This window comes from Limulus polyphemus, unplaced genomic scaffold (assembly GCF_000517525.1).
Source record: "Limulus polyphemus unplaced genomic scaffold, Limulus_polyphemus-2.1.2 Scaffold5967, whole genome shotgun sequence".
NCBI classification, from domain to species: Eukaryota; Metazoa; Arthropoda; class Merostomata; order Xiphosura; family Limulidae; genus Limulus; species Limulus polyphemus.
The window spans coordinates 41,565-54,688 of record NW_013671577.1 but is presented as its reverse complement, the minus strand read 5'-3'; the positions used below and the strand labels follow the sequence as shown (position 1 = coordinate 54,688).

Genomic DNA, 13,124 nt, shown 5'->3' with positions numbered 1-13,124 from the left:
ATTGGAATCATATATAAAAAATCATTTGTTTCAATATTTTGTGGAACTAAGGGTACAGTAAAGTCCAAAAATGCTGTGTTGAGGCAAATGCATGATGCTTTACAAGATAATTTCTTCAGTGATTCTCAAGTTAAAAATGCCATTTCTGCAAAGAAGAGTAAATATGAGAAGGATGGTATAGTGATCAGTGTGGTACCACTATAGTATAATCCGTATAGATTCATTAATATTTAGTTTTCTTTCTTCATCTTATATATTGTAGTGAGCTTCATTCACTAAGATCTATTGAAATAACCCTAAATCAATGGTTTTTGGAATGACCCCCCCTGTTGAACATCCTTGGGTCAGTACAAAAAGATGCTGGGCTAGCTCGTGTGGCAGGTGTTAAACATTTATGTATTAAAATAGGTGGTGATGTGTTTTGATGAGCAAGTTTTTTTCTTCTTTTATAATTTAATCATACCACACTTAATTTCTCACATTAATAGTCTGATGCTAAATATGTTATTGTAATTTGGTTGATATTTTACAACTAGGGCCAGTATCCCTCCTGCCCCAGATGTTTCCGAAGGTTATAAGGGAAATGGAAAGTACGAACCTCTGAAAGAACATAAGGTAGATGTTGATGAAGTAGACCACCCTGGACAAAAGTCCAAGTTTGAGGCAAAATCTCACACACAGACCCAGCAAGACCATCTCAAGAATCTGACCAAAAGTAAGAGTTATAATTCCAGAGAAGGAACATTTTTTTGGGAGTGTCCATTTTGGTGGATAGATAGTGGGTATATGAAGATAAACAGTAGTGGATCTTTTTGATACAAACATTGTTTATTTTGGTGTGAATTCTAACATTGAAAATGCAATGAACTTTGTTTTGTATAGTGTTTTATTTTAATTCTAACAATGGACTGTATGTGTTTTATGTTCTAGGTGATAATACTAAATCATGCTTATGTCTAGTAAAGTTTCATCTTTGGGATTATAGCATTAAAACATGCTTAATTTTACTAGAGTTTCATGTTTGGAGTTCGTGCTGGTTTTAAATAGTTTAATGTTGAAGATTATAGTATTAAAACATGCTTATGTTTAGTAGAGTTATAGCATTAAAACATGCACTTATATTTACTAAAGTTTCATGTTTGAGATTATAGTACTAACTCATGCTGATTTTAAATAGTTTCATGTTCAAGGATGATTGTGAACATAAATATTGTGCTTAGTGGATGTTAGTGCCAAAATTTCATGTTATTTTTGTATTAAATGTGGCCTAAAAGATTAATTTTATAACTAAAGTGACAATAATAAAATATATGCAAATGATTTATGGTTAAATTTTAATATCTTGGAGCATGGACTTTAGTAATAAGTTGTCAATGTGTATGTAAAAATTGGAAGATGTCTTTCTGAACCAAGAACTGACTTGATTCTTTCTTTGATAATAAATTGTAAAGATATGTATAGAAGCTCAAAGAATATTATATTTTTGAAACAAATGCTTATCCTTACTCACTGTATGATAATAAGTTGTCAAAATATGTATACGAACTGGAATATGATAACTTTTTAAAACAAGTGCCAAGCTAGTCTCATTACTTGATAATAAGTTGTGAAAATGCATATAGCAGCTGAAATATGACGTCTTTTCAAATCAAGTATTTATCTAGAGAGTGTCAATGTAAATTTGCCACTTGGTATGAGTTGTAAAGATGTGTATAGGAGCTGGAATCTAAGGACTTCTTGAAGCAGATTGTGACCTAGACAGATTATTTTCAATTTTTTAAAACTATTTTATAACTCCTTCAAAGCGAGTGCCACTTGATAATGAGTTGTAAAAATGTGTACAGGAGCTGGAATGTAAGAACTATTCAAATCAGGTTCTGACTAGACGGATTATGTTTAACTTTTAAGAACTATTTTGTACTTTATTTCTTACTTCATTCATCAAGTTATTTAACTGTCTATTTGGATGCACTTTACATTACTCCTCTTTTGGATGGAGTACTTGTGTCATATGTTTTCTCTTATGTCTTTCAAACATGTATGTGGTCAACTCCTTTCCTTGTTGCAGCTTTTTTAGCCCATGAATGGATCCCTCGAGTGGTGTTTGGTGTGGTTCAGGTTAGGAAAGTTCGTCTTCTAGCATTGCTGAGTGGGTTAAAGCTTGAAGGAGAACTTAGTGGGCTTCATACCAGCCTGACGCAGAAGGAGAAGGCTAGAGCTTCGAGAAAATGGAGTGAATCATCTCTAACAGGTCAGCTTGGGCAGACTCTGCTGGCACTGTTGGAAGGACTTCCTCCAAATCAGCAGTAAGTAAACATATTTTCTTTAACAGGTCAGCTTGGGCAGACTCTACTGGCACTATTGTAAGGACTTCCTCCAAATCAGCAGTAAGTAAACATATTTTCTTTAACAGGTCAGCTTGGGCAGACTCTACTGGCACTATTGTAAGGACTTCCTCCAAATCAGCAGTAAGTAAACATATTTTCTTTAACAGGTCAGCTTGGGCAGACTCTACTGGCACTATTGTAAGGACTTCCTCCAAATCAGCAGTAAGTAAACATATTTTGATTTATGAAATATTTGAATGTTTCATATGTATGGTAAAGGATTTTGCCTCTTCTCAAGTTTCCTTCATTAAATTTTGTACATCAGTCAGTGATAGATGCTGCTTATATAAGTCAATTAAACATTGTTTGAATGTTGTTACAAGAACCTTTTCAGTAATTAAGTGAAACATTATTTCTATTTTATCTGGTAGAAGTTAAATCTTTGTAATTGTAACTTTGTATAATTTAATGTTTATAATCGTATGTGTGTATATGAAATGGCGTGAGTTTACAATTTAAGGGAAGAATCAAATTTGTGATAAAAATGCTAACATAAACATTTGTTTTGCCAAATGGCACACTATTTTGGTAAGGTAACCTTGGTATATAATTCTAATACCATGAATTTGTTTTCTCAGTGGACTTTGTGTATACATACGAGTTAAATACTGGCAACATAACTATGTAAACCCTTTAGTAAAATTATACTAACATAATTACTAACTCTCTTGAGTGAAAATATTCTGAATATTACTGTTGATGTAAGTCAACATTCTGAATGTAAATGTAAATCATTGGACGTGACATTCAAACTGTTTTTGAAAATGTTTTCAAAATCATCTTTATTACTGATGAGGAATGAAAGGAGCCTAATGCGAAAAAAATGAACCAAAAAATACAAAGCAGACTTGCTAATAACTAGTATTCCAAAACATACTTATCTCCTCTGGTACTACAACTAATTACTCGACTGCTAAGGTTTCCTTCCTTTGCCCATCTAAGAATTGGTCTGATTTTTCTCACTTGCTCCAGTCTTCTATTCCTCACTTAATTGCTCTTGACAATATTTGTTTCATGACACTTTCCACCTACATTAATGCACCTCTATCTTGGTATTGTATATAAGCATTTCATTCGTATTAGATAATATTATCATATTTTCTCAACAAAGTGTTCCCTAATGGGTTTATTTGTACTATGACTGTTGGAGATATTTTGAGTGTTCTTTGTGTTACCTAGTTGTTTTTCATGAAAAAACAACTTTACTATGGGTACTACAGGTTCTTGCATCAGGATTAGTCATTTAGTTCATATCTTCACCACCATTATCCACCCAACCTGTAGTGCTTCTGCCTTCCATAGATCTTCTGATTTCAGAAATTCATTCCAGGGCTGTCAGAAATTTGTTGGTCAAGGGAGAAACTCATCCCGGTTTGTCCAGGGTTTTATTCCCATCTGTTTGTTGTGCCCAAGAAGACAGGAGATTGACATCTGGTCATCAATCTTTCTTATCTGCGTCAGTTCCTAGACCCTTTAAGGTTCACAATGGAGTAATTTCTCACTCTGAATTGGCATTTTTTACCAGGACTGTGGATGACCAAGTTCGATGTTGCCCACATCTATCTTCACACTCCCATATGAGAGTTGTCCTGTCATTATCTGCCTTTTGTGCACGAGGGTCAGGTACTGCATTTCAGGGCTTTGTTCTTTGGACTAGCATTGAAACCATATGCATTCTGCCATATCATATGAGCTTTTTCTCGTCACCTTCACTCTCTATCCTGGTGCACACTCCATTATGTGGATAATTGGTTACTGCTGACACCCAGGTTCTATTTTCAAAAGCAACCAAAGCAGGCTTTATTATCAGAGCTGAGAAACCTATTGTCACTCCAACACAATATGTCATCCATCTGGGTGTCTTTTTCAACATGTATGTCAGTTGGGCTCAGCCAACTCCCATCCGGCTCCATGCTATGGAACAGGCAGTCTGACTATTACTCACTTCTCCCACTGTGCAGAGGGTTCTTTCTCTTTTGGAGAGGTGGGCATCACTCAAATCCTTCATTCCTTTGGGACAAGCACACATGTGATCCCTTCAGTGGTCTCTACATGATCAATGGATTATGAACAGTGATTCACTAGATTCCCCAGGGTTCTTATTCAGGATCAACATCTTCAATCTCAAATGAAGGTTAGATCCTTTGCCACCACCTCGTCCAGAGATCCATCTCTTCATGGATGGGGTGCATATTTCAAAGGTCAGGAATTTCAGGGCTTGTGGATGGATGATGAGGCTTCCATACATGTTTTAGAACTTCTGGTTGTTCAAAGGGCAATGTCTCAAGGTCTGGAATTATTAAGGGGGAAAATTGTCATGTTTCACCTCGACAGTTCCATGAAGGTGTCTTACATTTCTTGTCAAGGGGGCACTTGGTCCAGGTCTCTTTGTTTTCAAACATTGGATGTTCTTTATTGGGCCCCACTCCCATCATATCATCCTACTAGCTAGCCATGTTTTTGGGTTGATGAATTTGGTGGCAGTTTGATTGTCTTGACCCAACCAGATTTTCCCAACAGAATGGATGCTGCATCATGAGGTTCCATTGGACTTGCTCTCTGTTTGGGACACTATTGACTGATGCGTTTGCCACTCATTGTAACACTCAACTACCGACATTTTGGTTTCTGGTACCTCATCCTTAGGCATTAGTAATAGATGCATTCAGTCAAGAATGGACAGGATTGCACCTCTATGTCTTCCCTCCAATTCATATGCTACACAGCTATGATTCGTTCAACTTCTTGTCAGGTTCTGTTGATAGCATCTGATTGGCTGGCTCAACCCTGGTTTCCACATCTGTGGTACCTTCAGGTGTGTCCACCTTTTCCATTTCCTGTTTGGCTACCTCTGTTGCAGCAGCCATGATCTGACATCATACACCCAGCCATCCTAAATGGAGGTTATTTGGTCCTTAGCATGCCATCAGTGGTCAACTTCTAATGTTTCCATGTGTATGTTTCAGTCTTTGCATAGTCCCACAATGGACCTTTATCGATGGAAATGGAACACATATCAACAATGATGTATTGCTAGGAGGCTGAACCCATTTCTTCCAGAAGTGTCAATCATAACTAATTTTTTGACCTGGCTCTTTGACAAGAGTTTCACATCTTCCACAATTGCCTGATATAAGGTAAGCTCATTGACTACGTTTAGATACTCCAGATGAAAATTATTTGAGTCCCCAGTGCTCTCCTGTCTGTTTAAGTTGTTTCTGGTCCTTCATCCCAAATGACCTCTCCAGTACCTAACTGTGATATTAAGGTGGTATTACATTCTCTTTCTCAACATTCATTTGAGTCCTTAGCATCATGTACCATGTATCACTTGTCCCTTAAGGCTTATTTTTTGTTGCTGCTGGCCTACAGACATTGCTGATTGAAGTTGTTTGCACTGTATGTGCACAGGATGCTTTATCATTCTACCTATGTTATCATATACCAAGACAGGTCCTTCTTACCTACAACACTGGAAGCCAGGGAAGGGGATAAATTTTTTTCAAAAATTCATCTGACCACTATTTTTCACCTCCATGATCGATTGTTTGTTATGTCCAGTGAGGGCCTTGAAGTGTTAGGTTGTTTACATCTATAGAGGTGCTAGACGATGAATTTTTATTTATTGGGATCCTTCAGTATCCCAGGATTTATCCCCGGTTACTTTGTTGAGGTTGGTACAAATATTAATACATATCACTTAGTCTGGGCTTTCTTTGGAGGTGAGGAAACTGCTGCAAGTCACATCTCATCAGAATCATCACATTTCTATATCCTCAGTAGCCTTGCCCGTGGGCTGGTATGTGGACCAACTCCAATACTTTTATCTCACATTATTTGAATGATCTGGCAGTATCTTCCTCTGAAGGTTTTTGACTACCCCTTGTAGCTATCTTAACCACATCTGCTAGATTGTAAGGAGGTGTGAGTATCTTCGTAACTAATATTCTATCTTCTTTACTTTCCAGGGTCCCTTACTTCTTTTTCACAGGATCCCACTCTGTAACGTATGTTGCCCAGGCAGGTGTGCTTTTATCAAACCAGTTCCACACTAGCAACCATTAACACAATATACCTTATCTAGGTTGCAACAGGCTCTGTAGAAATCATTGGATTGAATACATCAGGGTTGGTTTGCACTGTTTCCAGAACATTGTTCCTCAGGAGTCCCCAGTGCACATTATCTCCCACCCACCCCAATATTATACTAGTGGAGTTAGGGAGTCCTTACCACATCTGGTTTCCAGTCACTGGGGTAGTAGACAGAGGTTATTCCTCCAAAGTGTTCAAGCAAATTTCCTTCAGGAAGAGTGTAAAATTGGGGGCCCTTTTACCCAAGACCCTGGATGTTTTTTTACAGATGTTGGTAGGAGAGGCAGCAGTCCACTCGTAATACTGATTCACATTTGATGCTCGACTATCCAATTGGGTTGAGCATGGCCCTTCTTTTTGATCAATATTGGAAGAGGATCCATTGTCTCCTCATAATGTTGAACACAGAGTGGACCCATTCTGGGTCCTTGGTTGAGCACAGTTTGTTCCATGTTCTCCACATTATTCTGAAAACAAGTGAAATTTACCTTGCCCACATGGTTGTGGAGTGAAGATAAGTGTTAATAATTCCAAACCAGATGAGTTCTGTTTCCTCAGGTTGAGTTTGGCATACAGGATCCCATCATTCTGAGTTTGGGGTGTTGCCTTTCAAACTTCTTCAAGTTAAGAAGAGGGTTTGTCCACTTCAATGTTTCTTACCTTGGCATGATTCTGGTGGCTTGGAATGCATCACTCTATAGCTACAAGTTGGGATCCACTCACAAGCATATGTATATTGCAGTCCAAGTGCCCTAACCACTAACCCCAAGTGGGGTTAATTCCAACCCCAAGCAATGTAACCTTGGCTACCTGGCCAGTAGTGATGATGGATCATGAAAAGATCCACCCACATGTTCTGGGTGAAGAGCATGCCTGTTCTGGATGTAGTGCGGTTCACCCACTAAGGTGCCATTCTTCTATTAATACCCATGATCTATGCAGATGCTTTCTGTATGGTTAATGCCCCCCCCACCTATTATTTCCATACTCATACTCTCCTACCTACCTCCCCCCCCCCTCTAAGAGCTGGTTTTAGAGACTGCAGATTGATTCAGTCTCAAAAAATTGGTAACTTTATCTGAATGAAGTGCTTATATACAGTACCAGGATAGAGGGCACACTGACATAGAGTTTCATGAGTCAGATATAGCCAAAGGCAATTAAGTGGGGAATAAAAGACTGGAGCAAGCAAGAAAGAAAATTAGACCAATGCCTAGATGCAAAGGAAGGGAATTGTTATTGTTTCTTTGAACTGTTTTGAAAATGTTAGTGGGGAAAATCCAAAGTCCCATATTTCAGAAAGTGCCACCAGGTATTGGTTGTTAATGTTATTATTTCTTAGGACTGTTGTGAAAATGTCTGTGGGAAAATCACAAGCCCTGTGTTCCAGTCAGAGTAAGAAAGGAAAAGACAGAAACTCAGCATTGCTGACTATTGGCCCTGTTCATATAAACATACCACAGCATCCTGTAGCTCTTCACGGCATGGTCACTCGAAGCAGTAGACAGCTGTCCACAACATTACAGGAACTAAGGTCCTCCCGTCAGTCCTCTAGGATCAAGTGAGTGTGTGAAATTATATGTTGTTCAAATTACTATAAGCAGGAATCATGGTTTGAAGTGATTTCTTAAATTGGTTTTGAGGCTTTATTTATTAACGAAACTCTGTCACTTAACATAAATCACAGGACTAATGTTCTTTCTCTACCTTATTTTTCGTACCTAACCTACTGCCGTTTATTTTCATGAGTGTATGTCTTAAAAGTAAAAATATGCTCTCTTCCATTTTAGTTTGTTTTTCTATCTTTTTCCTGTTCAGTTATTTTTATGCTTTCAATCTGAATTATTGTTATGCTTGTTGTATTTTGTTGGTCCATGGCCAATATATTTATATTTGATTAGCCTTTTTAAAATTTTTGTTCTTTTGTCACTATTTCTAATATAGTGCTGGAGATTTTTTTTTTTCATTTTGATGAACTGGTGAATTATTGTTCTTGTTTACCAAACTTTTTTTTACTACAAGTGTAATAGTCCTTTGATTCTAAAGCATGCAAACTAAATACTTTTGCTTCCTTCTAGAGTTTAAATACTGCCATATTTTTCAAAATGGCCAAAGTGCCCTCGGAAAATCACTTAAATGTATGGCCACAATGGCCACCCTTTTTTATCAGTTTGGCCATCATGTTCTCACAATCTAAATTTGTATTGCATACCACAGTAAATGGTAAATCATTGAGGTCACAAACATTAGACTTACAACCTACAGAAACTACAAATAATATATCACATAAAATGCATGTAGTGAAGTGTGTGAAGTTTTCACTTTGATTGGCAGTAAAACATTCATGCAGTTTGTTGAGTTATACCATACTGCAGAGTCTTAGTAGTAGCAAGCATTTCAAATCATTGCTCAAACAACGAACCTGCAGAGCTTACACAAACATCCACAGTGACAGCAGTATATTAGTCAAAGTGAAGTGAGCAGCTGCAAATATTCCTTGTGTTAAACATGCCAAAAAAGGAATGAGTTAAGAGGGAGAATGCCATGAAACTTTTTTCTATAGTGGCAAGTGTCAGAAATTGGAACTTTTTTTTTATCTTGGTAAGCAAGTAGATTACATCCTGACTTTTAGCCACAGCATAGTGGCTCATAGAATGGCTTCAAATTTTCTTTTAAAGTACAAACTTTTAGCTCATAGATCCATCTTCTCTTGACCAATTTAAGATCTAATTACAGTTTAGGACTCAGAAGGTCAAGCCCTTTTGATTAATGTATTTGGCCATACCTAATTTACTCTAATCCTGCCTAAAAGAATTTCAGTTTGAGGGTAGGCTAGTGGAGATCTTGATGAGTAATAAAATCCAATATGGTATATGAGTACCCCACACTTGGTATTGCTGACACAATGGCAATATGTCTTTCTACCTATCTGTCCATCAAGATTTTCGAAGGACTGCTATTCGGAGACCATGTAACTGATTTTCATCAATCTTGGTCAAGTAGTCAAATATGTTGGTGTTGAATTTTCTTGGTAGAAATTAGGCCTTTAAAACTTCCTACTCCCAAGTATATTGTCTGATCATTCTCAAAGTTATACAAAGTAATAAACAGATAGAGGTGCATAAAATCTGTATACAATTCTTAAGTCAAAAGTCATTTGGCGTCAGGAGGGGCAAAAGGTAGAAATCTTATAAAGCACTTGTTCTCTTTGTGTGTAAGTCTGATCTTTATCAAAGTTGGTTAGAGATGCCTAAAATTTGCTTATGATTTGTAAGGTCACCAGAGGTCAAATCCTGAAAACATTTAAAATGCTTCTCCTCCCAGGGATATTGTTTGATCCTTCTCAAAGTTAGAACAATTAAGAAGTGGATAGAGGTGCCTAAAAGTTGTATATGATGTTTAGGTCAAACATCATTTGGGGTCAGGAGGGGGCAAACACAAGGAATCTTATTAAAGTCACAGGGCATTCTAGATCAGCATGATACCTCTTCTTTTTTTTTTTATCTTAAAGCTGATGTACTGTTATTCATAAGTCTCATTGGTTAAAGTTAATTCTTACCTCCCAAGCCCCCAGTGAAAACAATTAATGCCATATTTACTAAACTAATTGGAAAACTCATTTCTGTTCCATTAACATTAATGTTTACTGTGGCCTTAATGCCCTCCAGTGAATTTTTTTTTTTTATCTTGGTACCCTTGAAAATGAGAGAAAATCCAAGGCAAAATGGCCTTTTCTTTAAAATGATAAATTTCCTGGCCTGATGTTGTCATACTAGGTACAGGCTTTTGTTGTTGGCAAAGGGAAAAGGAAAATGTGTTATTGAATTATTTGGTGAAAATTCACAGTATTTTTATGTATTCAGAATATTGCCTTGTTTTTAATAGTTTGTTCTGGTGATTGGTACATTTTGTAGTTTTAAATTTTCTGTTACTTCATAAACAGCCTCTAAGACACACCTGATAATAAAGATATTAATTCATTTGAAGTATATCTAAATTTCTGTTGTACATTGTTGCTTTAATATTAACATTACATAACATTTTGGGACAACATGGGACCTATTGGTCCATCTCGACTGTTCCATCCTCTAAACTAAATTAAAATGATTAAAAAAATAAATAAAATTTTTTCTATAAAATCTTAAAGGCAGCCCTTTTCTTTCATATACTTATCAAGCTTTTTCTTAAGCTCACTTAAATTTACCGCCTCTACAACATCTGAAGGCAAGCCGTTCCAAAGGCCGACCACCCTGTCTCAGTTGAAGATGACTCCTACCTTGCCTACTAGTCTCATTGTTAAATATAAAAAAGATGATGCATCAACATTATCAATTCCCTTTTCAATCTTAAACACCTCAATCAGATCCCCCCTAACTCTTCTTTTTTCAAGAGAAAACAATGTATGACAACCCCTCTATCCCAGGTTACATTATAGTAACCCTTCTCTGAACCATTTACAATTCAATGTCTTTCCTAAGGTAAGGAGCCCAAGACTGAACACAATACTCCAAATGTGACCTAACCAGTGACCTGTACAATGAAAGTATAACCTCTTTAGACTTGTATTCAATATTGCTATAGATACAACCTAAAATCCCATTTGCCCTACCACTAGCAACAGCACACTGCTTGGATGGCTTTAGAGACTGATCGACTATTACACCAAGATTCATTTCCTTCATAACACTACTAAGGTTATTCCCATCCAAATTATACTTTTAATTCAAATTATGATAACCCACATGCATTATCTTGCATTTATTATAATTAAAACCCATCTGCCATTTATTTCCCAACTCACTAAATGATCTAAATATTTTTGTAAATCAGCAGTCTCCTCTTCACAGCTAGCAACACCCAAGACCTTAATATCCTCTGCAAATTTAAGTAATTTATTGACTATCCCTTCATCTATAATAAAAAAAAAGCAAAGGTACCTCACTTGTGACATTAATCCAGTTTGACTGAACTTCATTTGTAACAACCCTCTGCTTTCTTCCATCCACCACTCTTTTATTCAATTTGCTAACTTATCCCTCACACCTATAGAGATAATTTTTTACAAGCCTTTTATGTGGTACCTTGTCAAATGCTTTTTGAAAATCCAGATACACCAAATCTACACCCTTATCCTCATCTACACAAGCAGTAAACTTTTCAAAGAATGTTAAAAGATTTGTAAGGCAAGATTTTCCCTTAGTGAAACCATGTTAACTATCCAATAAAATTCTAAACTTTGTTAAATGACTTTACAAAGCATCTTTTAACAGACATTCCAGAATTATTCCCACAACTGATGTAAGACTATTGGGTCTATAATTACTGGGACAATTTTTATCACCTCCCTTGAAAAGAGGAGTTACATCAGCTAATTTTCAATCCTCTGGTACCTGCCCATTATTCGTGGGCTCACATATCCAATATTTAACCTCCTTCAAAACCCTTGGGGAAATATTATCTGGCCCAGAAGCCTTGTTATTTTTTAAACTTCCCAATTTTTTCTTAACTATATCAAAATTAATTCAGTCATCTTGTTTGATCTTGTTTTCCATTTGTCAACTGATGAAGATGTGGAATACTTCTTAAATCTTCGTTAGTAAAAACCAAACAAAACGCAAAATTTAATAACCCATCTATCTCATAATCATCAGATACTAGCCTTCCTTTATCATCGCTCAAGGGTCCTACTCCCATCCTAACAATTTGTTTGTCCTTAATGCATTTAAAGAAATCCTTACTGATAATTTTTACATTTTCAGCTAATCTTTTCTCATTTATCCTTTTTTTGATGTCCTAATTTCCTGTTTCACCTACTTTCTTGATCTTTTATAATCTTCTAAATCTCCTGTCATACCATTCAATTTAAATTTCTTAAATTTATGCTGCTTTTCTTTCATTTTATTTTGTAAACTCTTTGTGAGACAACCTGGTTTTTTACTTGTAGCTACCCATTTCTTTCTATAAGGAATATGTTTACCTTGAATATTTGAAAATTTTCCACATCTGATCAGTGTCTCCAAACAAATCAGCTGCTCAATTCACAAAAGATAATTTTTGTTGCATCCCTTCAAAATTTGTTTTTTTTTAAATTTGTAACCAAAATATCATTATTTCTTATCTCCATATGCAACAAAACATTGAACTTAATAGAGCAATGATAACTTGTACCCAGATATTCCCCAATTTCAACTCTTTTAATCATTTCTGTGTTTGAAGTTTACAATAAGTCTCAAAATAACATTGTTTCTAGCTGGTTCCTTGACTAACTGGTGAAGAAAGCCATCCTGAACAGTTTCCAAAAACTTTCTCCCTCATGGGTTGACTCTAGAATTTCCCAATCTATATGTCTGAAATTAAAATCCCCTATAATTATGACTTCATTAACAGCTGAAATCTTAATCTCATTGTTAAGTTTCTCACTAATTTCATCTGTAACATTTGGTGGTCTGTAACAGATTCCCACTAAAAGCCTTTTCTCTTTATATTCACTAATAGAAACCCAAATGGATTCAATCTCTTTTCTGTTATCTTTGATATCCTCAACTTAAACAGAATGTAACTCACATTTTACTATATAAAGCCACTCCTCCTCCCCTATTTAATACTCTATCCCTATTAAATAGCATGTAACCCCGTATTTCAAAG

General features: G+C 36.1%; 1 protein-coding gene across 1 annotated transcript in view; it reads left to right on the top strand.

Annotated features, from left to right (window-relative positions):
• Nucleotides 1–539: 539 nt before the first annotated feature.
• The window catches only part of LOC106473202 (uncharacterized protein KIAA1109-like), a gene marked incomplete at its 3' end in the record, with an annotated part of 49,714 nt that continues 37,129 nt past the window's right edge, over nt 540–13,124 (top strand). The window contains exons 1-3 of the mRNA XM_022401688.1: nt 540–715; nt 2,069–2,306; nt 7,822–8,040. Coding sequence (XP_022257396.1) covers nt 7,835–8,040 — 206 coding nt within the window. The remainder of the gene's footprint in view (nt 716–2,068; nt 2,307–7,821; nt 8,041–13,124) is intronic.